We start from the raw sequence: 25,981 nt of genomic DNA, 5'->3' as shown, positions 1-25,981 counted from the left end.
TCACAATGGCTTTGGAAGAGAACAACAGTGTTGTAATTTCCAAATTACTGCAGATAAGAAAATGGTTGAGGAAGTAGACACAAGGAAAGGTTGTCTGTCATTTAAGCTGCCTGTCAGTCTGTGTGTCATCCGTCTCTTCTTCACTACTGTTTCTTCCTTTTCTCATAAATGAATTGTTTTTCCAACGGACAATATAGATTTACTTATTTTTCCAACCTCAGCTTTAACAGTAACAAAGGTAGTGCAAGGCATAAAAAAAATCAGATCTCTGTTTGCCTGTAACAAAATGCACCTGAAACAGACAATTCTAAGCAGAGTATCTAAAAGAAATCAACACCAAGAAACAAATAAACAAACTGAAAAATGGAAAAAAAAAAGTATAATTCTTATAACTAGTTCAATTCTGGTTTAGGTATAAACATAATCCTCCTTCTTCATACTATTCTCAACATGATACATGTACCAGTTTTTTTTTTGGTTATGTAAAACAAATAATGTGGAGAAACCTATGCTTAAGTTTTATACTATTGAGATTCCTTTCTGAAAAAAAATTACATTTCAATGGTTTTAAAAAAAAGATGCATGACTACTCCTTTTTTCAGTGTCCCAATATAGTTCTTACATATTTTTTTGAATTGACAGTGTGCACCTGTTTATGATTAGGCTTTAATTATATTTTATTTCATGCTGAATTGAAATAGCACATTCTACATATGACAGCACTGTCAAGCATACAGGAGTGTAAGTGTTCACCTTTTCAAAGAGCTAATCATAAAATTCTAGCTCCTACTATTTGCTACAGAAAAGCACTTAGCCCAAAATGTCAATTTAGTTGTGAATGTAGGTCCAATAATAAGAAACAATTTGTTGTCTTTATGAAGTACTTTCATGTCGTTTATTTCATAGCATGTGCTAGTGCTGTAGTGGTAGAATAGATTAAATTTTAACCTAGAGATGAACAGACCAGACTCAATAATGTCAGTGGAACCTGTTAGAGGTAAAATCTGCATTTTATAAAAAAGAAACAAAAAGTTTAAAAAAAGGAAAAATGAATACACACAAAAGCATTTCATAGTTTTGATCAAAATCACTGCCACTGAAAGATAGTATAAAGAATACTGCTCAGAAGGACTGAAATTATCAATCCAGAATGGGTTTTTTCTCTCTTCATTTGCCTTGTAGAGTTTTATAAATTTAAAACTTTGACTATTTGCCTATTAAAAGGCCAGATACATGATCAGAAACTACCAGGCATCTGTGAAGTATAAATTAGCATGGGCATACAATCAGCATCCAATTTACTAAATTAGTTGATAGTAGATTCAAGAAGGAAAGATTCATATATCAGACAGTACTAAATAGTCTTAATTTCTTAGACATAAGAATTGTGAAACACAAATGGGACAAGCTGTTGGTTTTACAACATTGAATGCTTAGAAATATTACTGGTTAACTTGGCAGCCTTATGTCCCGTGGAGAGAAATGTAGGAGAGTTACACCAGTGAAATCACATAGGCATGTGGCATTTTGTTTAATTGTTCTGTGGAGTTACAGTATTCACACACACACAGAAAACTCTCCTTTACCCAGGCTAACTAAAAACCCACTGGTGTTATAAAAACATAATATATTAAGGTAGTTTTTCTTAAAATCTAAGAGTGATTATTTATCTTTCTAATTTTTCTTTTTTATACTATGTGCCAAATAAATTGTTTACCTATCTCAGAAGCAGCCACTGTGATGTTGTACCAAGGTGTCTCCTCTCTGTCAAAGATCTTGGCAGTCTTAATGGTCCCAGTACTAGCATCAATGGTGAAATACCTATCTTCTTCTGTGTTATGATCAATGAAATATCTATGAAGAAATATAACAATAAATATACATTCATTGCAGTATATATAATCCAAAGTAACAGAAAGCTCTATAAAAACATTACTTTCAAGCTTTTAAAATAATAGACATTTTAAAACACAACCTAAAAAAATCTATAATTTGGAGAAACTCAAAGTAACACCATATTTGATTTCTTCCATAATGTCTTATTTCTTTTGATACATAACAATATTTCCATTGTGACTCACAAAGATATAAATTGCTAACAGGTAGTACTTTGCACAGCAGTATACGACCCTGTCAAATTTAAGATACACATGTGTTTTGACTAAAAATCATGAAATGGAAAAGCAGAAAAGAAAGCAGGTACAAAGACCTTATAATTCAGCTTATTTGCTTGTCACTGCAAACCAGCGTGATCAGCCTTGATTCCTGCTTTGAAGCATGCCTCTCTGACATGAAGTCGATGACAAGATGACACATAAGCCATTTGGAACGTAACGTTTACAGAGTATCAGAAACATCTGGTTCCCAGAGCAGCCATTGACACTACCCTAGAAGCAAAACTAAACTTCCCTACTTTACCTCCCTTGGCTTCCAGGCACTTTGCCTAGCAGGGAAAGTAAAAGCCTTGAAGTGGGTAATGGAAGCAGAGGGAAAGAACACAAAAGAAGAGATTGACAAGACATTTTTTCTCAATGCTGAATAATTTACAATGGCTTTTAACCAAAGAAGCAATTACAGAACCCTTTGAAGCCTTTTTAACTAACTCCAGGAAAAAAATAAAACATATATATATATACCACAATTAATTTTCCAGATAATTTGTCAGCCCTGCCTTCATTCTGTGAAATTCCATACGTATTTAATATATACAAGGCATATAAAGGTCAAAATTATTTATTTGTCCCATCCAATTGCTCTTATTTTTACATGACCCGAAGTGTAATTCCTAGCTAATAAAAAGAGTGACACACATAAAAGTTGCAAAGCTCAAAAAAATTAAAAAGAAGTTTTATTTCCCCCCCAAAGTTCTTATTTATATCAGTTGTTTAAACAAAAGCAAGCAAACAAACAAAAATTTAATTGCATAATATATTAAAGGCAGACATGATGTGAAAAAGTAAAAGAAATAAAGCACTTAGTAGGGAAAGCAGAAATCTGAGTGAGTTACCTTAACTGGCCAAAGGATTGGACACTCAGTGGAAAAGCTAATAGGATTTGGTGACTTGGGTGGATCTTCCTTACTGGAGAGAACTTGAACCCACCTCTTCTACATGCAAGAAATATTTACATTTACCTTACAGTATGCTATCTTGCCTTGTGGAACTCCAGATTTTCTTAACATGCCTCAAGTATTTTCAGCAGCTACCAAGCCATAGTTCAGTCACTGGAAATCAAAACTGCCAAAGTTTTCTGCCTGTTCTCCATCTTTACTTTCAACATAATGAAGAGTGAAAGCCCTGCTGTATGACTGTGGGAGTTGTTGGAGAGACAGCAGACCTAAGTTGCTACCCATTTTATGTTTCTCTGGAGAAAGGATTGTCCTTGCTGTTTCCCATAAGCTAAGTCAGAACCTATTGTGCAGTTCATTATTACCAACATTTGAGAATACTTAATTCCAAAATACACCAGAAGTACCCAATAATGACGCTTTGGATGTGCAAGATGGCAGCTCAGGTTGCTTCAAACAAGTGTAGTAACAAGGTCTTGATTACATAGATGATGGGACAATTTTTAAGAATTTAAGTCTGGAAAATGTTTTTCAGAGGACATTATTCACTAACTGAATGAAAAAAGAAAGCCAACAAAAACAAAACAATAATGTTGCCAAAAAAAGGATGAAATGTTCATGAATTTATACACAGTAGTCATTGCAGACACACTTCTGAAAGTTTATATAGCTCTCCATGCTTGGTAAACTCGGGAAAGAAATTAAAAGAAAACTCCTGATGAACATTCATCAGTCACTGATCACGAAATGCTGGATGGTGCCGACATCCAAAGACATTTATTTTGCTTCAAGGAATATTGGAATCCTCCAATTTGAGGAATATTGGACACATCACAAAAAAGAAAAAAATGGTCTACACAATTATCCTTTTGGCATTATTTTATGTGGCCCTATTTTTATAAGCTATAATCACCTAAGATTTTAAGACTGTGCCAGTCTCAGTGGAGAAGTTGTATCTCCCATGTCCACAGATAGTATTACCTTTAACTGTTTACAAAATCTTGGAGACAGACTGGTATTAACCTCTAAAAATCCATAAAGCTGTCATATTTGACATCTGTGAACTTTATCCAGAAGATGCATGCTCCGGTGAAGAAATGCCCCCATGCCTTACAGCTTATGCAGTGTAGGAAAACCGAGTTAGGAAAAATAGTTGGAACATTTTGATCGTATTACTCTTAACACAGAAATAATGAATGTTTGGTTGTGTTGGGCAGGATACATACACAGATACACAAACATTTTTTTTCAGGATGAACTAGAAGTTTAAGAGAGAAAGTATGGGAAGCATAATAGTCCTTCAGTTTTCTTGGAGACATTTTACTGGTAGAGCTTACAATCAGTTATGCAGTGATAAAATTTAATTACTTCTCTCCTAGTGTAGCTTTGTTTTTCTTGTCTCTGGGAGTCTCCTGAGAACAACAAGGATTATTTGCTGAAAAACAGAAATCAAATATTCTTTCATGACTTGTTCTTATGGAATATGTACTGCAAGTACAAAACAATTTATAATGCAAGAATCTTGTCCCTGCAAACATTAATTACTCTGGACACTGTTTGCTTATTATCAACATCAGGCACAGTGACTATTCTGTTAGTCACCATCGTGCTGACCACAGAACCATAAAAATAGGGTTATGTATTATTTGTAGACAGTATCTTAAAAAAAAAAAATTAATTTTATTTTGGATTTCAGTGATATGAAGCAATATGAATACTCAGCTGCTTTTTCTTTGTGTATATGACTTATAAAAAAATAATACCTCTTCCAGTGAGGAAAGTACAGGGGGAAAAAAAAAAAATCTGTCGCAAAAATAAAGCTTGCACACAAAAATTGATATTTGATTTTCCAATGAATTGTGATCATCTAATGATTCATTTTCATAAACCTATTGCAAAAGATGGTTTTTAAAATTCTTTATTATGAACATAATTTTCTAAATCAGTAATTAAAGTGTGTTCCATTGAAACTCAAATCTTTGTTTAAAGAACTTAGGAATGGATTAATAATTTGAATTGCATTTTCTGTGTCATTAATGAAAACAAAATAATCCTGTGGTAACTTATTGTACTAACACTTTTACTTTCAATGATGATAGAATAATATTTTTTTCCTCATTTTTTTTCTACTGTAGCATGTCCCTGTCACGTGCTAACTTTTGCATACAGTTTGAAGTATTCACAGATAGGCAATTCTTTTTTTCCATCAATTAATAAATAAGAGAGTGGTACTTTCTTAGGTTTTCCCATAATTAAAATTCTTCCTTAAAATTGTTTTGGGCATCATAACTGAAGCAGTTTCTCTGTTCCCAAACCTTCATTAATCTGTCAGTAAAACAAGCCACAGAAAATATTCCCACACAGTAGAAGACCTAGGAATGTTAGTTCTGCTTCCAACTGCTTTAAAAATATTTTTACAAGAACTTTCTTCGTAGAGTAATTAATTTTTGTCATGTGAAAAGACATTTACAACAAGTTTCATTGTTTTTACAAAATGCTGAACAATTTAGACCTTTATAAATACTAGTCACTCATTTATCTACACATTGAGAATAGAGATCCGATATATCTATAAATAGAGTACATTCTAGAGCCAATGATGCTTTACTTAAGCTTCTAAATTTACTTCATCTGATTAAAAAAAAATTATCTTCATCTGAGTATTAGTGACAACAGACACAGTAATTTCCTTCTGCTCCTACCCTTCCCCCCTATCTAGTGGCCTGCTTTTCTTTGCTTCTTCTATACCACAAAGAAGATATAGCGCAAGTCTTGAATTTCAAAGAGCAATTTCAAAAGAGATTTTTCACCCTTACTCAGTTGATGGTTTCTGCTCACTTAGAATGCATTAATTCAAAAATTAATTCAAAATATCCATTTGAGATATTTATTTGTAGACATTTATTCATGACAATGTCATGTGACTTAGCATGCTTATAACCACTGCACATTAAATTAGCATATCAAAGCTGCATGGCACATGTTAATAAAGAGATCTAATAACAAGATATGCCTAGATAAACAGCTCTCCAAAAACTGTTTACATGTAAACCAGCAACAGAAGCCAATCTGAAAAAAACTTCATTTAAAAGTATCATGAATACAGAAAATTCAATAGTCATACTATCTGAAGATAATCTGATGGAAATTAGATACTAAAACTGAATCCTTTTAACACTAGGAAATTCAACATGTGCCACATTTTTATTAGGCAGTGTCAGTGAAAGGAAGTGCATTCCTAGCTCCACCCATATCCTTCTGACCAAGGGAAGACACTGGCTACTCTGTCTTCATTCTTCCTGCCTTTTAGTGAAGCAGTGGGTTAGTGATTACAGATATTTCCCCCATTTTTGGTGAAAACTAAAAGCATTTGCATCAATTAGGAAATAAAGAAAAATATATATGAATGATGGCCCTTGGGCAGAAGGTCATTATGGAACATATACATTTACTTTCAGTATTAAACCTGCCAGACTCTAATAATGCAAAGACTGCTTAAAATGGTGAAAAAATTTCAAAGGTGCTAAACTAGTTTAGAAATATTAATGATCTCCAAACGCTCTTGGAAGGCTTCTGAAATGAAAAGACAAGAATTTTCAGAATCTCTCTACCAAAATTGTTGTCTTAATGTTAATATCAGTTTATCACTGGATAGACAACTGGCATAGGCTGTTGCAGTTCTGGTATGGCTCTCTCTAGTTACTATGTTTTAAGGACAAACATTGACTTTGAACTTTTACAATAGATTTGAGGTTTTAAGTTGTCTGTTTCTGTTTCTAATCAAATCTTTAACTTACCTTTTCATTATGTTATTTTTCATTTATGACCCTGTTTTTCAACTGCAAAAATGACCCGTTACATATTTCCAAAGACAAATTTCAGCCAGATGTGAATTCAAAGATCACAGTACTTCCTTGAACTTTTGTTTTGAGACATAAGCAAATAGCTGTTCTCAAATAACAAGTGAAACTGGTTACAAAGAATTACTAAAAAAAAGTCCATGAGAAGGGAACAGAACATTGTCCAACCAATTATATTTTTAAAAACTTATCAGTTAAAAGTCAAATGCCAGTATAAGAAAACCTGTTCAGGTAAAGATTTAAGCAAGAAAGCTTCTCAGAAAAAGATAGATTTAAAGTACAGAATTTTTAATTTCATTATATAAGATAACTTAGAAAAGGAAGAGTAAGTAACTGCATAGAGCGACAGGAGAAGGTACAACATGACAAAGAGTAAGAGAACCAACCAGCTGCAATTCTCTGTGTTTGACCAGCTGGAGAACAACAAGAAATGGCCCATGCTGGGCATGCCTTTTATTGCCTCTCTGCCTCCTGACAGCAGCACTCATAAACCTGGGAACCAGCAGCAAACCCTTGAAGCCAAATGAGGTGGTGGGGAGACATTCTGTTACTGTGACTGTCTTGCACTGCCCTGCCTCCATTCCAGGGCCAATTTATTTCCCTACAGTTCAAACAAATTCAGCCAGGAGAGAAAAGCAATTGTGAAGTGAGTCAGAAGTCATGCCAATCAGCAGGTAACCAATTTTCTCCCTGCAGCATGTCTGGTACATTAAGGAGACATTCGATGTTTCAGAGTTCCTTGGCAGAAGACTGCTACTGAGAACTACAGCCTTCAACTGTGCTTTCCAGGTGTAGAAAATTAAATACATTTGAAGATAACTTGGAGAAGGTAATACCTCTGTTCATTGTTCCTTTGCTTTCTTTTCAAACAGCCATAGCATAACTTCGAGAAAGATACCGTTCCTCTCACAGCATTTAAAGGAAGTTGATTAAATATGCTGTTCCTGCTGAGTTATTTCTGGTGCTGATGGCCAGCTGACATCCCCCAGCTGATCAGCAGTACCTTGTTGTTTCTATATAGGACTCCTCATCTCTCCTACTGACATCTCAGCTCAACCAGAGTGGCAGCGTTTCATGTCCTAGTCTTAGAGTTGTGAGTTGTGGGATCCCAGGGGACATGGGGGAGTTGACATCAGTGAACCACTGTCTCCTAGAAAAGCCCCTGAGAGGTGGCAGAGGTTCAAATTTTATGCAGAACTCAGCTTCCTGCTCCAGTTCTCATTCACATCCTCCAGCTCACTGCTCACCTTGGACACAGGAAATTTGGAACACTGTTCATTTGAAGGAAATAAGTCCTTTGATAGTCATCATTTCTAGCTGGCAGTTTCTGTCTGTATGTGTTAATCACTGATCATTTTTCCAGCTAATTCTACCAGTCAGGGTAGGCTAAGAACAGGCCGCATTCTTCAAGGCATAACTCAGAATTCAAAGCAAGATAAAGGTTTGTCTTCTTTTCATGACTTTATGAATTTCTTCAGAGGATTATGTCTGTCCAAAAGCATTTTGGGTAGATGTGTTGATGTTACAATTATATCTTATTATATCCCAGTTTCTTGTTATTCAAAGAGATTAACATTCGGATGAAGAAATAAGAAATAAGGTGCAGTCAGTGCTACCTGATAAACACTTTTATTTTCCCCTACAAACTTGCTACAGCTACTTCTCTATAGCTACACCAACTTTTCTACCTACTGATTAAAGAGTGGTATTCTACTTACATACTATCTTTTACTTTTCTCTACATATTTTACACTAAACCAAATAAAACCAAGATTGATAGATAGATTTATGCCTATTTATTAGAGTTGCATGACCCTATCAAATGACTGCACTCTAGAGAAGTTCAGATATGAAGACTGACTCTAAAACCACAACAGAATGTTAATACTTGACGCATTCTGAAGTCAGTAGAAATTACAGAAACATAAATGTGATGTTCTGGAATGAAAAATCAGTCTTTCATGGTCAAAAAGTTTATCTGTCTGTGTTTTCACTCGCAGCTCTCAGGAAGAGATGGAGGTGGTGCTGGTTGATGTGGGATTCTGATCCCTATCCTGAGCTGGATTCTTCCTAGCCAGAAGAGATGTCAGAACATCTTACCAGTTCCTGCTAAAGGGCACGGACATATTTGTTACTGGGAGACTTAGGACACATAATTTGACAAGAATCAAAACTAATTTAGACCTCAGGAAACAAAACAGCAACAGGCCTCTCACCTTAGCACTATAAAGAAAGGTTTTAAAATGTTTTCTCACTGAGAAGCCAGATGGAGAATTAGCAAAGAAATTGTAGAAAAAAATCCCATCTCTCTTCAGCCATTCAAAATAGGGTGTCCTTTTTCTGTCTTGGTTTACTGACAATCTTAGAGACAATACTTGAGCATTATGATATTGTTGTGCTTTGGAAAGCAGATTTTTGCCAAGAAAGGACTCCATGGGCATATGGGGCAGGAATGGTAATTCTACATAATGGCACTTATCTCAGCAAGCTGCCCTAAGTACAGCCAACAGAGAGTAATAGACTTCCTGTGTTGCAAGGGACCTTAGATATCATTTAGCTCCAACCTCTCTGACATGGGCAGTGAGACCTTCCCCAAGACCAGATTGCTCAGAACTCCATCCAACGAGGCCTTAAACATTTCCAGGTATGTGGCACCCACAACTTCTCTGGGCAACCTTTTCCATTGTCTTATCACCCTCACAGAGGAGATTTTTTTGCTAATATCTAAGCCAAACCAACTCTCTTTCAGTTGGAAGACATTCCGTCTTGTCCTGTCACTATACACTCTTGTAAATAGTTGCTCTCCATCTTTTGTGTAGGTTCCTTTCAGGTAAAAAGAGGAGCTGCAATTATGTCACTCCAAACAGTCCCCTCATCCAATCCATCTCTTCCCAGTTTAGAGAAAATTATGTTCTGGGGGACTGTGTCAAAGGCTTTGCAGAAGTCCAGATAAATGACATCTGTAACCCTTCCCTTGTCCACTGATGTAGTCGCTCCATCAGTCCACTTGACTGGTCAGGCAAGACTTGTCCTGAGGGAAGCTGTGCTGGCTGTGCACAGGACAGCAGTAAACAAACTGATTTTACTGCTTTTATATGACATTTAAAGAGCAAGTAAGGCAAATGAAAATAATGAGGAGAAAGGATGCATGTATTTTCCAGAAGGGGAACAGTCTTATCCCTTCTCCCTGCTGAGGGTATGGATGAGTAGCATAGAAATTGAACTTAGTGAAGGGGGGAGGAGGGAACTTAAAAATATAATTTTAATTTTCAGCCCCTCCCTTTGATCCTTTCATGCAGTTGAAAGCTTTCTTGCACCTCCCTTTAATTTGAATCACAAGTTGAGGTTTTATTCTACCTCTAGCAAATTTAAACTTTACATTAGAAAAGGTCTAGAACCTGAATTTTTCACAATACTTTATGTCATTAAGACTTTGAGAAATAATAATAGCAATGTAAAAACTTATGGGGTATGTTCTTTCATTGACATATGAGCATGCCTCTTAAAATACAATTTACTGAACACTAAGATTATTTTCTAAAGGCTGATGATAGAAAGTATTAATTTCAGATGAATCTAAATGATGACTATCTTTTACAATCAATGCACAAAAGTTAAAATAAGTTTCTCTACTTAATGCAGGAATTGAAGAAAAAAATTCCTACACCACATTAATTGTTATGATCATATGCACCAATAATTAATTACAGTAGTTCCACGAATACAAGCCGCACGGATTATAAGCCGCACTTCCGGTGCCTCGACAATGTTGCTGTCTTTGTCAATAGATAAGCCGCACCCCGAATATTAGCCGCACTTTCGTTCGTCGCGAGAATCCGTGCGCAGCTTTCACAAATTGGCCAATTAGTAACAGGATCGCGGCATAGCGGGCTTTACTGGCTCGGGGCGGGGCCAGGAAGGCTCGGCCCGCTCATGGTTGCCGACGGAGCCGGGTGGCCCACCTCATCGCCACGACTCGGTGGGGCTGGCCGGGTGGTGCTGCCGCCGCCGCCGGGCTCGCTGGCCCCCCTCTCCCGTCAGCACCGCCCCGCTGAAGCATTCCCTAGCCCTGCCGGCGGGCTGCCGCCGCCGCCGCCCGGCTCGCCGGCCGCGCCGCGCCACGTTCCCTAGCCCTGCCGGCGGGCTGCCGCCGCCGCCGCCTGGCTCGCCGGCCGCGCCGCGTTCCCTAACCCTGCCCGCCGCCGCCCGGCTCGCCGGCCGCGCCGCGCCGCGTTCCCTAGCCCTGCCCGCCGCCGCCCGGCTCGCCGGCCGCGCCGCGCCGCGTTCCCTAGCCCTGCCCGCCGCCGCCCGGCTCGCCGGCCGCGCCGCGCCGCGTTCCCTAGCCCTGCCCGCCGCCGCCCGGCTCGCCGGCCGCGCCGCGCCGCGTTCCCTAGCCCTGCCCGCCGCCGCCCGGCTCGCCGGCCGCGCCGCGCCACGTTCCCTAGCCCTGCCGGCGGGCTGCCGCTGCCGCCGCCCGGCTCGCCGGCCGCGCCGCGCCACGTTCCCTAGCCCTGCCAGCGGGCTACCGCCGCCGCCGCCGGGCTCGCCGGCCGCCCCCTCCCGTCTGCACCGCCGCCGCGTTTCCTCGCCCTGGCCGGCACTGCAGGCCCCCGCACCACCGGGCTCCCCCATGCTGCTGGCCCCGATTCTGCTGGGCTTCCCCCGCTGCCAGGCAGCCCCACCCGCCGGCCTTCCTGCTTCTACCATGCTCCCCTGCACTGCTAGCCCCAGTTCTCCCGGGCTCCCCCGCCCTACTGACCCGGCTCTGCCGCCCCCCTGCCCCGCCCTGCTGGCTCAGGCTCTGCCGCCCGCCCCCCACACTGCTGGCCCCGCCTCTGCCAGGCTTTCCCACCTCTGCTGGGGCCAGCCGGGCTCCAGCTTGGCTTGGGGCTGCCGCGGGCTCTCACTTCCGTGTTGGCAGCTTTTAGAATTTTGTTAATGTATTAGCCGCCCCGGAATATTGGCCGCGCTTCCGGGTTTCCACCAAAATTTTGGTCAAATTGGTGCGGCTTGTATTCGTGAAATTACTGTAACTTTGTAATATTCTTACTGAAAGAAGGAAAGAGAAGGTTGTCAATGGAAATCAAAGTAGGACAAGGGAACTATGTATTTATTAGAGTCTCTACATACCAAATGTGATGCTGGAAAGCATTAGTATATACATGTATTATAACCATTACAATAAATCATCCATTTTAAGGAAACCAGATAAGACCATTAGAAAAGTGGAAAGCCAGAGTCAAGGCTGAGGTTGTACTTTTATTCTTCACCAATATAGCACAAAATTTAAAGTCAATTTTTAGGACAAAATAAATCAATATATATTTAAGTTTTTAGCACAAAATTAAAACCAAAACAAAACAACTTTTTTTTTCTCACTTCTCTGTCCTATAGCTGATCAATCCTTGTGAATAAAAAACATTATAGTAAGATATATTACAACCTGATTAGGGTCCAACAGAAAATTGACTCGAATTCCAACATATTAATATAACAAACCAATCTTCCAAGGACCAAAAAAATACAAAGCTGTTTTTTAACCAAGCAATTGTAGACCTTCTGAAAAGGGAAGAAGCTTATATTTCATATCATTTGAGACTTCTGTAACAGGCAGTGTTCTGATCAGAACCTGTACCTTGTTCACCAGAAGTGTTCTGTAAGATAGCAGTAAAAGAAAAATTCTTCCCAGAAATGTAAAAAACATAAATTAAACATAATAAATGGGTGCAAAAACATAAATAGCAGGGGCAGAGGTCCTATCATTAATGCTCAAAACTGTGATTTACCTTCTGTATCACTCATGACAAAGGACTACTCAAAGGAGTGATCTGATGTTGCAGTATTTCTATAATGGGATGTCTTATTTCTCAAACACCTCTCTTAAGTGTATAAGGTTAATAAAGGCTTTCAGTTCTTCATAGTACATTATCAAACTGGGAAGATATTCTGGGTGAACTGGTGCATGTCATGGAACTACTTTGACTATTATATCAGAGCTGCAGGAAGTGTCATGATCTTAAAACTAAGTCTTAGCTCTTTCTTGAATCACTGCCTTGGAGGTGGCTTGGGGAACAGCTGCAGCATTATGTTTCTGAAAACCATTCCACTGGCAACAGACCAGAGGTAGTTGGGAAGCTCCAAGGATCATATGGAGTATGTGCTGTGGCTGGGTTGACTCACCACCCAAGGATCACAATTCAGAAGATATAAGGGTTTCAAGAGGCCCTGTCCTGCCCTGAGGCAGCGCTAAGACACATAAGGTCCTTGCCAATTACAAGTTGTTTCCACCCCTAATCTCCATGCATATCCTCTTTGTATGACTTCAGGAAGAAAAAACCCATAATTTCTAAGTGGATATGGAGAGATTTAAAATGAATAATGGACTAAGAAAAAATTGTAATTAGGGCATTTAATAGTCATGCTTTCTTCTGTATTGTGTGGGAAGGGACCTTTCAAGACCCACTTGCACATCAGATATTATTATAAGACATGACTTAACCATGACCTTTTCAAGCAACAAAAGATATGAGTATGGAAGAGAATACTTGACACAAAGCAATGAAAGGGGATTAATTTCTCATAAATCTTCTAAAGAGGCAGTAATATGAATGAATTGCAAATAGGGATATTTTCTTTTGATTTAGAAAATAATTTTTAAGGTAAATTTTTAAGTGATTTTCAAACTACTCAAGAACCCTTTATATTTAAAAGTAATACAATGAAGTTTTAACATTATTTTTTAAATCAAATATTTATTTCTTATGCTTTCTGTTATATCTTGCTTTCCATATTTCAATAGAATAATAATCTTATTTTAAAACAGAGCATTTAAAAAAGCTTCCCTGAAAATACATTTCTACTTTTCAAAGAAAAAAAAAAAATCAATCAACTTAAAAAATCCTTTAGAACAGTCCAAATTGCCAATAAGACAAATATCAAATACAGAGACCCCACCACTATCAGCCACATTTGTTATTAAAGAGGTTGTTCTGCTGAGGTTTAAAGACTAAAACACTAGTACAAGCACTGGCAAAAAATCACTGCCCTCTGAAGACATCTTAGCTCAGGAACAAGATGAAACCACTGTGATGAAATTGAAGCTAGGAAATAAGGACAAAACCCACTTTGTCTCCCTCTACTGATAGCAATAAATGCTGCTATTTATTTTTGTGTCAGTTCAAATAACTTGAAAATATTTCAGCACTGTTAATTACCTTAACTATACTTCCAACCATTATTCTGTATACAAGAGTTGTTCCTGCCATCAAAATAAACTGTTATTTAATTGGGCCGTGAACAAATCACAACGCTGTATCTCTTTTAGCAGCTGAGCAGCAAAGTGATATGGTTTCAACTGTGTCTGCCTAAATGCTTCGTCAATCTCATAATACAGCAGCGAGTGTCCTCATAAAGTGGAAAGGATGTACAAGTGGATTAAGAAAGACTGACAGGAAATTGCTGCTCTGTATCTTGTCCTGTAGCATCCCAGCATTTGGAGTTATATCTGAGCCATTTGGATAAGAGCTATTCTGTTGCACCCCTGCTCCGCAGAGATCAGAAGGGCAAGTCCCATCTTCCTGTCTTCCCTGGAGATTGTGATCTCTGCCTTCTAATAAAGTTACACTGAATCTTCCTGGTTACATTTTTATAATCACTGTTTTAATTTTCAATTAACTAGGAATTGTGGGGAAACAACGACGTGACTACAATTACATTTGACTATCTTTCAGGCTCACCAGGGTTTCAAACAGCAGAGACATTTCCTGCAAAGCAGCACAAAAGGCTCTAAGTGTGATACATGGAGGCTTCTGAGAAATACAGCCACCTCTGAGTGGCTCCTTTGTTCACAGCCCTGAGTGGAGCAAGGGGCAGGACCCTGCCTCCGAGTGGAGCAGCAGCTCAGCCCATGCAGTCTGTCCCAATTCCCAGGTCACACCTCTTCCAACCTATAGTTTCCCAAGCTGCAGCCAGATCTTGAAACAATACAAAACCCTTCTGCACTACTTCAGTGTTTCTGTGTGAAGCTGACATAAGAAAAGGAGGATTAGAGCTGTTCATTCCCAGACCAGCATTTCTGCTCCTGCAGCAGGAAGCTCAAGGAAAACTTGAGGTCACACCAATCCAGCCTGGTGTCTGTTTAGAGTCTCACACAGCAATATGCTAGTTAGGGCCTTAGAGAATAAGCATCTCCATAAAAAGCACACACTCTCACAAATGACATTCACTGTCAGTTCCACCAAGATTGATAAAACCTGGTTGGATGGTGTACCCAATCAAAATATAATGCCAGGATATCTGAGCTGCTGCTGCCATGCCAAACCCCACCAATATGTAGCTGAGTAAGAACTAGCTCCCTTCAGATGTTCATGGTTTGGTATGCTATGTTAGAGAGACATAGAGATATGGAAGGAGCAACTCAAAAATATATGTCAATTTAGGGAAGAACATGATAGACAAAAGTAAGAACAATTTTTTCCCTCAATTATATGAATAATGTGGATACTTAACATTCTGTCCTCAATCACTGGTTACAAATTCAGGTTTGCGGATTAAAAAAATGGCCTTCCCAGCCTTTGTACAAACTACTGTTGCTTCCCTTTTGCCAGAGTTATCTCTTTCTAGACAAAACTGTTATGGGCAGCAGACAGTTTTATTATGGACCAACTAGTCGAATCTGCACTTGCCCTTCCTACTACAAACTTCCACAACAGTAATTGGTCTGACTGTGTTAGTAGCTTCAGAAGCATAATATTAGAACTACAGGCATTTGACAGCTATTTTTACAAAATTTTATCATGTATGTTATGATTTAGGCACAAATATCATAATGGAAATTTTTCAAAGGCAATAACTTGCCACTATGAAATTGCATATATTGATTCTCTGACAAGAATAATTTTGAATCTAACACTATTATCACAAAAGAACCATAAAAGCCTGATATTTTCATTGTTCTGAAAAGATTGTTTCATCTTACCAAGACTATTACACATACCCAGCAGATTTCAACTCAGTCAGGAGACTAAATATACCTAATTAGTTTAAGAAAAACTGCTTTCCAAGGATATTATCATATGATTTCTATGAAGGTTATAACATTACGTCATGGAAAGGAAAAGCATAAAAAATGTTTTTGTGGATAGTTTTTGGAAACTTTTTAAATCTTCTACCATCTTTGACACACAAAGTTCATTATTACATATATTTGGTTCTTTTGATACTCCACTGAAGCTGAAATATATTACAAAATATTGGGTTCACCCTCAACTAAAGTTTTGCAAAAATGATGCTGCTTGTCTCTATAAGGAATATGTATCGCAACTCGTTGTCTTGCATAAGTGCCTGGGACAGCTACAGTGCAGCAAGTGTGCAGAGGGTCAGTGCAATTCTGACAGATGGAGGAAAACACTGCCATGATATTTAACAGATTTACAGCAGGATACCACTGGAACATCAGTCCTTTGCTCAAATGATGGGATTTATAGTGCAAACCAAGTAAAGTCTGAAGGTTATGTTACTAAATCTAATCCATACAGACTGATTGTGACACTGTTCCAGCCTATGTTTCCCTTTATGTACTAAAATAAACAGTCTTCATATATTCCAGATCTCATTAACCCTTAAGCTTGTGAAATCCAATATCATGATTGAATAATTAATCCATATAATTTGGATTTACTATACCTCACTAAACTGTTTGCAGCATCAGGATCGTGCGCTGTTACTGTGCCAACAGGAGTCCCAATCTTTGCATTTTCATAAACTTCCATGACATAGGATGGCATAGTGAAGAGCGGGGGTTCGTCCACATCGCCAACAATGACCTTCAGCATAGTTACATCTTTGAATGGTCCCAAGTGCGAAAAGCGAAAATCAAGGTGAGTATTTGCTCCTTCTATATTAAGTGTGTATGATTTCTTTTTTTCATAGTTGAGTGGCTGTTGGCAGAAAAAGAAAAAATTCTCAGAGCTGTTCTGTTCTCCAGTTTAGCCTGCTAGTAATTTAACATCTTTTCTGTTTAACTTCAACATTTCTTCATGTTGCTGGAAAGGGATGATATTCTTTGCTATTCTGGCAGCCACTACCATACCTTGTATGCAGAAGGATATAAACAAATCAGGATGGTTTCAATTTTTCTCTACAACAGAATATTGGAGAAGATACTAGTTTCAGAAATAACCCAGGGTTTAGAATGAGCCTCAGATTCTACTTTCACTGAAAATGTAGTGTCTGGATTTTGTCACCTTTTGGTTTTAATCAGTAAATCCTAAATGGATTTTCCTTCTGAAAAAGGTAGATAAATTCAGGATTTATCCGGAATGAAAGTAACTCCATAGCTTTAATAAAGAAGTTTCATTGCAACGGGGACTTGCTGTCTATGAAAATATAATTAAAATTCTTTTGCACATCTCTTTTATCCTCAACTGAATAAAAGCAACTTCTTACAGTAAAACAGTCACTGTAAGAGACAGGAACTTTTATGACCAGTCCTTCTATGGAATGAGGGAAAGGCTACAGATGTAGTCTGTCTACTGCCAGCAGTCTCCAAACACAGTCATATCATTAAAAGAAGTTGCATACTTGTATAATTTTTTTTCATTGGAACCAGAATTTTTATTGCCATTATGGAATGGCAGAATTCCACTGATACCCAAATAATTTTGTGTGGACATGACAGTCTGTCTAACAAAAACTATTCATCCAAGTTTAAACTGGTATTTCCTGTAACACCAAGAAGCGGCAAAGTAGTACATTAGGCAAGAAATATGAGGAACCCAATATATGGCTTGCCACTGTCAGTATGTGTTTTGTGGATGAAATTTACAGTAAATTTGACTGATGATACATAAGAAAAATTGGTCAGGATTTATATACGCTTTATATATTTCTTAGATTTCAGCTATTTTTACTTAAGGGCAATTAATTTATTCTCTGAACTCTAACAGTATAAGGCTTTGTGACCCTCACATTCTCTGTTTCTCTTTCCTGAATGTAAAAACAAAAAGTTTTAAAGGCATGGCAATTTGCCATAACTGTTGTTTTCATTTCTCTGCAGCATGTATATTCTAAGAGTAAACAGGTTTAAAATAGAACTGCAACTTTTATCTTTGATGTTCTTTTGGAAAACTTGTTTACACTGACAGTGACTGAATTAACCTGTACAGGAAGATTACAGTAATTTCACGACCATAAGGTGCACCGGACTATAAGGCGCACCCCCCGGGAGTCGGCAAATTTTGCAACTTTGCAGATCAGATAAGGTGCACCGGACTATAAGGCGCGCATTTATTTTTTTGCAGTGAGGCTCCGCCCCCAGCTCCCCCCGCGCGGTTGCTGGCCGAGGCCCTGTCTAAACCCGGCAGCCATTGGCTCCCGGGCCCGCCTGTATCCACTGCTTCGTGCGGCATCCCCGGGGCCAGAAAATGCCCACCGCCACTCCGTGCGGCATCCCCGGGGCCGAGGAATGCCCACCGCCACTCTGTGCGGTGTCCCCAGGGCCGGAAAAGGCCCGCCGCCGCTCCGTGTGGCATCCCCAGGGCTGGAAAATGCCCGCCGCCACTTCGTGCGGAGTCCCCGGGGCCGGAAATGGCCCGCCGCCGCTCCATGTGGCATCCCCAGGGCTGGAAAATGCCCGCCGCCACTTCGTGCGGAGTCCCCGGGGCCGGAGAAAGCCTGCCGCCGCTCCGCGCGGCGTCCCCGGGGCTGGGGAACACCTGCCACCGCTCTCTGCGGCGTCCCCGGGGCCCCGCTGCTCCAGGAGTTCCCTGGTGCTCCGGGTGCCTCGATGCCGGTGGGCTCGCCCCGCGCCGCCACTGCCCTGATTCCAGCGGCTTTCCCACCCCGCGCGGTGGCTGCCCTGATGCTGGCAGCCCCCCCCGCCGCGGAGCCCTCTCCCCTCACATCCTGACGCTGCTACGGGACACCTCTCCCCTCACAGCCAGGCACAGCCCCACAGGGCCATTCCCTCCTCACAGCCCGGCACAGCCCCGCAAGGCCATTCCCTCCTCACAGCCTGGCACAGCCCCGCGGGGCCACTCCCCCTCACAGCCCGGCACAGCCCCACGGGGCCATTCCCTCCTCACAGCCCAGCCCTGCTGAGGGGCCACTCCCCCTCGTGGCTCGCACTTCCGGTTTGGCAAATTTTGCCACTTTGTCCATCAGATAAGGCGCACCGGACTATATGGTGCACTTCCGGTTTCGGGGGAAAATTTTAGTCAAAAGGGTGCACCTTATAGTCGTGAAATTACTGTAATTTCTCTCAGAAAAGCACATGAGGAATGGCATAAAGTCATGTAGTAACACAAACCCTTTATTTTATCTAGTTCTTTGATCAGACAATAGTACTTTTAAAGGGAATAATCTATTTAAATACAGTAATTTCATGATTATAAGCCGCACCATTTTGACTAAAATTTTTCTCCCAAACCAGAAGTGCAGCTCACATTCAGGAGCAGCTTATATGTAAACAAATTTTGGAAATTTCGCACCCCGGAAGTCCGAGCCAGCAGCAGCCCCGAGCTGAGCCGCAGCCCGCCCGGCCCCAGGGAGCGCTGCAGTGGCACTGGACAGGCACGCCCCTCTCCCTCCTCCCGGCAGCAGCAGTCAGGGACGCCCCTCTCCCTCTTCCCGGTGGCACAGGCCGGGCATGCCAGTCCCCTGCCACGATGGCAGCAACAAGCAGGGCCGGAGCCGCTCCCTGGCGGCCACCCTGAGCAGGGCCAAGCCAGTAAACCCCATGATCCCACGATTCTGTTACTAATTGGCAACTTTGTGAAAGTTACACATGGATCCTCACTGCGAATAAAAGTGCGGCTTACAATCTGGTACGGCTTATATATATGGAGGAAAAATGAAACGTTGCTGACACCCCAGAAGTGCAGCTTATAATCGGTGCAGTTTCTAATAGTGAAATTACTGTAATCAGAAAAAGCTGACATTTCAAATATAGCCAGAGTAGTTTTTTGCTTTTGTTTGCTTTTTTTTCTGCCTATAGCACCTCACTCATTAGCTGTAGATATAAGGTGAGAGACAGACTTGTCTTGTGTCTCTAGATATGCAAGTAATTTCTGTATTTAGTTAAAACTATCATAACACTGAATATCATTAAGTCTTCCTCAGAAAGAAAGCAAAACATTTACATTTTAGATGAATTAAACAGAATTTTCGTTCATGATTCTTATTTTCCAGTGAATAATGTCTTCCCATCACAACTTCACTATGAATTCACTGGCTGTTATGATTTTCATGCCAAACTGAAAATGCCAAACGTAGCTCAAGTGACCAGTTACAGGGCTAACTGGAAAGTGCTGCTGTGCATTATACTGCAGTTTGAGTTTCTAATGTGAGACACCTAAAAGAAATTACTGTAACTCCCAAAAGGAGTTACAGAATTTTATGAGAAATAACTATCTGTTTCTTCAACATTTCCTGTCTCATTATACAAACTGGAAGAGACATGAGCTGTTAGACACTTTCCTGGGAAGCCTGAATGACACTTGCTGACTTGAGGTCAGGAAAGTTCTAGAATATTTTTCTGAAAACCATGACGAAGGGGGAGCATACTAACCATTCTATTTTTTAAGAATATAGAGAGTAATAACTTTTACTGGACTATTTTCTTTGGGTTTCCTCCAGTTTCTTACTCAAACAAGGAAATGCATGAGGTAAAGTGAAAATACTTGATGATGGTTTGTAATCAACCATTTGTTGAAGGATCTTTGAAGAATGGCTACACAGGTTTGTCAACAGGAAAGATAATGAAAGTACTGAGTGTTTGGGGTCAGTCCAAAATGACACTAGAAAAGATTCTAACACTCACAGCCTTTGCATATCTGTTTAAAAAACTAAATCGAGGCACTGAATTTTTTTTTTCCATCAGCATCTCACATAAGGGAAGTTTTAATATTTTGATGAGGACTTCAGGTCATTAAACACAATATTTATATATTTCTGGCTTTTCTGATGTAAATTCTGTAAATTCTTCAGAAGTACTAGGGGACAAATCATTCTATTCTACAGTTATAGAAACCTCTGGTATCTGATACACAAAACCAAAACAATTCTATGGTTAGTTTAGATTATTTACAGTAATTTCACGAATACAAGCCGCACCATTTTGACTACGATTTTGCTCCTAAACCGGAAATGCGGTTTATACTCAGGAGCGGATAATATGTGAATAATTTTCTGACATTTACAACCTCAGAAGTGCCAGCCAGAGTGCCGAGCCGAGCACCTGCCAGTAAAAGCCGGCACTTCGCGATTGTTACAAATTCCTACTCTGTTGCGCCACGGGTGGAGCCTGGCTCCCTGCAGGCAGCATGGGGGGCGGGGAGAGAGGAGGGAGAGCTCTCTTTCCTCCTCTGCCGCAGCCCGGGGGAGAGACAGGGGGGCCCCGCGCCGCCATTGCTGCCGCCCGGGGAGGCGGCGGGGGCCCCGCACCACCATTGCCATGGCCCGGGGAGGCGGCGGGGGCCCTGCGCCGCCATTGCCGCGGCTCGGGGAGGAGGCGGGGTGCTCCGTCCCTGCCTGCCTCTGCCGCCGCGGGAGCGGGGGGAGCTCCATCCCTGCCTGCCACCATGGGGCAGTGCCGGGCCGTGGTGACCGAGCCCAGTGGCAGTGGCGGTTGGCTCCCAGCGCTGCCGCTTGGCGGGGCCACCTGGCCCCGTTGGCAGCCCCGAGCGGGCCGAGCCTGCACAGCCCAAGCCGAGTCAGTAAACCCCGCCCTGCCGCGGTTCTGTTACTAATTGGCAACTTTGTTGCACACGGGTCCTCGCTGCGAATGACAGAGCGGCTTATTCTCAGGTGTGGCTTATTTATGAACAAAGAACGAAATATTTGCCAACACCCAGAGATGTGGCTTATACTCAGTGCGACTTGTATTAGTGAAATTACTGTATTCTGGCTATCAAAAAATTCAGCTTGAAACCCAATTTAAATTAAAAGCAATACAGCACACAGAATATAATATAGTATTAAACTGCATACAAGAGCTGAGTAAATAAAAAGAGAAAAAAAAAAAAAGAAAGAAAAACAAGATCAGTTTTATAATGCTGTACAAAGGGATAAGGTATCCAAGGAAATAATGGAGGTATTATACACAAATTTATGTAACTTTTAAGCGCCAAATTTCTGCTCAATTGGATTATAACATACCTAAGCAATATGTACCTCTTCTTGTCTTGATGTAAAAATGACTTAATTTATTGTCTTGTGTATGTAAAAAACAGGCAACATATGTTTTTGTGATATTCTAAATCATAGTGAAAATTTTCTGGAAGGTACTTTGCCAAAACCAGTAAGAAGGGTGATTTGACACATTTTTATATGCCTTTCATTTTGTTGCAAATTCTTACTTTCTGTTTCGTGTTTTGAATATGAATAAACGTTGTAGTTAATGAACAATAGCAATGGTAAGAATGCAATACTCATTTTGAAGAAGAAATAACAGATTATAGTTTTAGTTACAACAAGGTCAACAGGAAATAGATTCAATGGTATAAAAAAGAAGGTTTATTTTTATATGGTTGAAAAAGGTGGTTTTTACATAACCTTTACAAAAGACACTGAGTTAAAGCTTTTTAAGATACTGGAAGAAATATTTTAAATATTTAGGAATTATAAAAATAATATTTTCTTAAATTAGAAACTAATTTTTAATAACTAATTTTTAAACAAATTTTTAATATCTGAGTTACATATATATCTATCCAGAAGCAAAAGAAAAAAAAAATAAATCATGCTTTATGGTAGTTTTTAATTTATTCTCTTCTTTCACATTTTCTCAGGATTTCATTTTCCCAAACATTAATTAAGACCAGAATACACATTAGCAATTTTGAATATATATCCAGTTTTAATTTTTTGGGTCAATGGATATATATAATTAATATCTACAAGACTCAATAACAACAAATGAGAACTCTCAACTGACTGGGACAAATATAGGAACTACATATAAATGATAACTCTGTGACAGCTTGACCAGTAGCATCAAGTCCATGGAAACTGAATTACACGTTCATTGCCACAGATAAACCTCCTATGCCAATACTCAAGTAGGCTGGGGACAAAAGCAGAATTTTCACCCAAATTTTACATCTTCTATGGCTTACCTTCCTCAGAGAGAGAATTCCTTCTCTTGTTTCTTTGTCAGTAGATATGGAGAATACCCCAGAGCCATCCCCATTTATAATTGTGTACTTCATGTCTGCATTTGAGCCAGTGTCTGCATCATTTGCTTTGATTTTGCCAACTGCTGATCCAACTTGAGCCGACTCAGGGACATACAGTTGATAATGTTCTGATGGGGAAAAAAAACCAACACAATAGTTTGGACATATCCTAGTCAAACTAAATTAGAGAACCATTATCTGCTTGATAGATGTCTAAGTCAATGGAAGAGTATTTACATATTTCTAAAGTGAGAAATAAATCTATTAATTTATTTAGATCCCTGAAAGAAATAAAAAAACCAAACTGTATTTTACTTGGGATGCCTTCATTCCCGATTCAAAATCCAAAAGATATATTTTTCACCAACTTACAATTAATTTCATGGTCAAGTGAGTACTTTTGAATTGAAAAATCTGTTGCATTTTTTTCCAGAATCTGATCATTTTTACAACATTTCAACACGTAAATTTTACTAAAGAAAAATGTAATAAATCTAAATATTTTACCCTATACACAAAAAATTTAAATGCCATCCACAGTAAATGGAAAATAACATAATGGATAAAAAGAAGTATTGCACATTTGTGCCTCAGAAAATATTCCTTTGCAACTATGACCTCCTTTCAGTGTTTTCGTAGCCTGTTAGGTTAATAATTAGTAAATTAAATACTTTTTGAAAGATAATTTTCTTAATTGTGTCTATGATTTTGTATGAATTTTTCTAAAAGGTACAAAGTCTTCTAGTGGATGAGAAGCTGCCACAAGGAAATGAAAGTGGCAAAGAGACATAATGTCATTACACAAACATCAATCCTCATCTGCAACTAGGCCAGAAAAACAGCCTAAAGAAGATTTCTCCAATAATGCTACCCTTATAATACAGCAGGGATGATGAAATATACCAGAACTGAAAAGAATAATTCACATCCAATAGAAGGTATGCACAAGCCAACAACATCTAAAAAACACCAAGTCAAATGCCTCCCTAACAGTCTGCAGAGTTTACATCATAGTCCAATAACAACACGGTAAAAAAGCTAAATAACCTCTGTCATTATATATCTTCAGAAATTCTACCATGCTCCTTTCATGTTCCTCGAAGTCATTCTGTGGCAGTGAGTGCAATAGTGCAAAACTGAGTGGCAGGGAGGTGGACCAGCAGATTTGAAAGTGGACATACAACAGTTAACAAGTTGTTATGGTTGCTGGGTTTAAGCCAGGTAGCATGACTGCAGAGGTGCCCTTGGTAAACATGTAAAGAAAGAAAGGCAAAATTTAAATTGGATTCAGAGATTAAACCTGTATGGCAGAAACCCACTACTGGTTGGATGGACTGAAGAAATTATCAACTTACAGAAGTTGCAATAGAAAAGGGAATAGATACCATCATTAAAATATAGCTTCCTTTACAGACATCTGCTAGAAAACAGAATATTTCATTATAAATTTATCTAATTCCTTGCACAACAGTTCCTAAGCCTATTTTTTGTTTTGATTTTTTTTTTTTATACTAGCCCATAGTACTAGTAAACAACTAGTAGTGTGGTAAGAATGGACTAGTGCACTGATCTTTGTTAGTCTAAAGGAAAAGAGAGGTTTCATAGGAAAACAAACAAAAAAAATATTACTAATTTGGGAAATCTTAAGGAAAATATGAAAAGTCCAGCAGAGCAAGAGAAAAAAATTATAACTTAACATGTAAAAAAACCCAAAACAATACCAATGTAACAGGACAATTACTTAATTCAATTAAAACTCACAGTTAATACTTTGATGCAAATCTTTGATATGCATGTAAAAGCCACCTACACAAATTTCCAAATAAATGCCCTGCAATGTTTTGTGCTTACAGATGATGTCAACTGACATTTTTGTATTGCTGACTGCTTTATTTTGTACATAAAGTTATAGTAATGGGATAAGATTAATTTTGAAATTTACTTACTGTTGAAACAAATGCAAAATACGTTTTTTTGACACTTTTGCTCTTCCAAAAAGGAAAAGGTTAAAGCCATTAAGAATATGATATATAATCAAGCCACTTCAGGAACTGGACCGTGCTATAACTCATATGATAGGGTGAACTAATTGGAGACTTTCAAATAGTTGAGCTTGTTCAAATAAATCTAGCTACATGACACTATGCTTTGCTTTATAATCACACTCCACGTGTTAGCCATCTGTTTCAGAAAATTGTTTTACAGATATCCACTTCAAAGACTCTGAAATACTAAAACTTCAAGCAAAAACAATATTTGAAATGACTCATGGGTTCTATCAGATTTTGTAGAACTGAAACGTTTTAAAAATGTAGATTGAATTTTTAAAAAGCTGATGAAAAAATAAAAATTCTTAGATTAGAAGGTCAGAAATGTCTCCCAACAAGTATTTAAACACTGCCTCTTAGAGACAGCCTGACAATATCTCATACAGACATGAGCCAAATAGATAAATACAAAAAGAAAGAAAATAAAACAAGAAGATAAAACTCAGCAACATGAGGGTTAAACTATATTACTGACAGATTGTTCTCATGCTTCCAGCATTGCAGGCTTTCAGGAGCTCTTGTGAAGCAGAAATCCTTTGGGGATAGTCTAATTTTATCTAGAGGACCTGGCCTGTTTCTTACAGATCAAGAATCATGGTTGATTCAGTTCTCAGCTTTTATCACATTCACTCGCATGCATTACCTTTGCTCATGACATGAGGAAATCAATACTCTTTTCCAGGTGAGGTACTCTATAAGATACCACTTGGCAGGACTTCATGCTAATTGAAACATTTTCCAAATTCAGGTATATAATATTCATCTTTCAATAAACTTTAAGATTTATCTGTCATTATAGTACAGAAATTATTTATTTATTTTTATTACAAT

At 39.2% G+C, this 25,981-nt stretch overlaps 1 protein-coding gene across 11 annotated transcripts in view; it reads right to left on the bottom strand.

Annotated features, from left to right (window-relative positions):
* The window catches only part of CDH18 (cadherin 18), a 523,214-nt gene that overhangs the window by 36,705 nt on the left and 460,528 nt on the right, over nucleotides 1-25,981 (bottom strand). For all 11 annotated transcript variants that reach the window (XM_033079688.1, XM_033079757.1, XM_033079763.2 and 8 more), the window contains 3 exons: nucleotides 23,043-23,230; nucleotides 16,612-16,865; nucleotides 1,718-1,854 (listed from right to left, as the gene is read on the bottom strand). In XM_033079688.1, the coding sequence (XP_032935579.1) occupies nucleotides 1,718-1,854; nucleotides 16,612-16,865; nucleotides 23,043-23,230 (579 nt within the window). The remainder of the gene's footprint in view (nucleotides 1-1,717; nucleotides 1,855-16,611; nucleotides 16,866-23,042; nucleotides 23,231-25,981) is intronic.

Source organism: Catharus ustulatus, chromosome 1, assembly GCF_009819885.2.
Source record: "Catharus ustulatus isolate bCatUst1 chromosome 1, bCatUst1.pri.v2, whole genome shotgun sequence".
NCBI classification, from domain to species: domain Eukaryota; kingdom Metazoa; phylum Chordata; class Aves; order Passeriformes; family Turdidae; genus Catharus; species Catharus ustulatus.
This window is presented reverse-complemented; position numbering and strand designations above follow the sequence as displayed.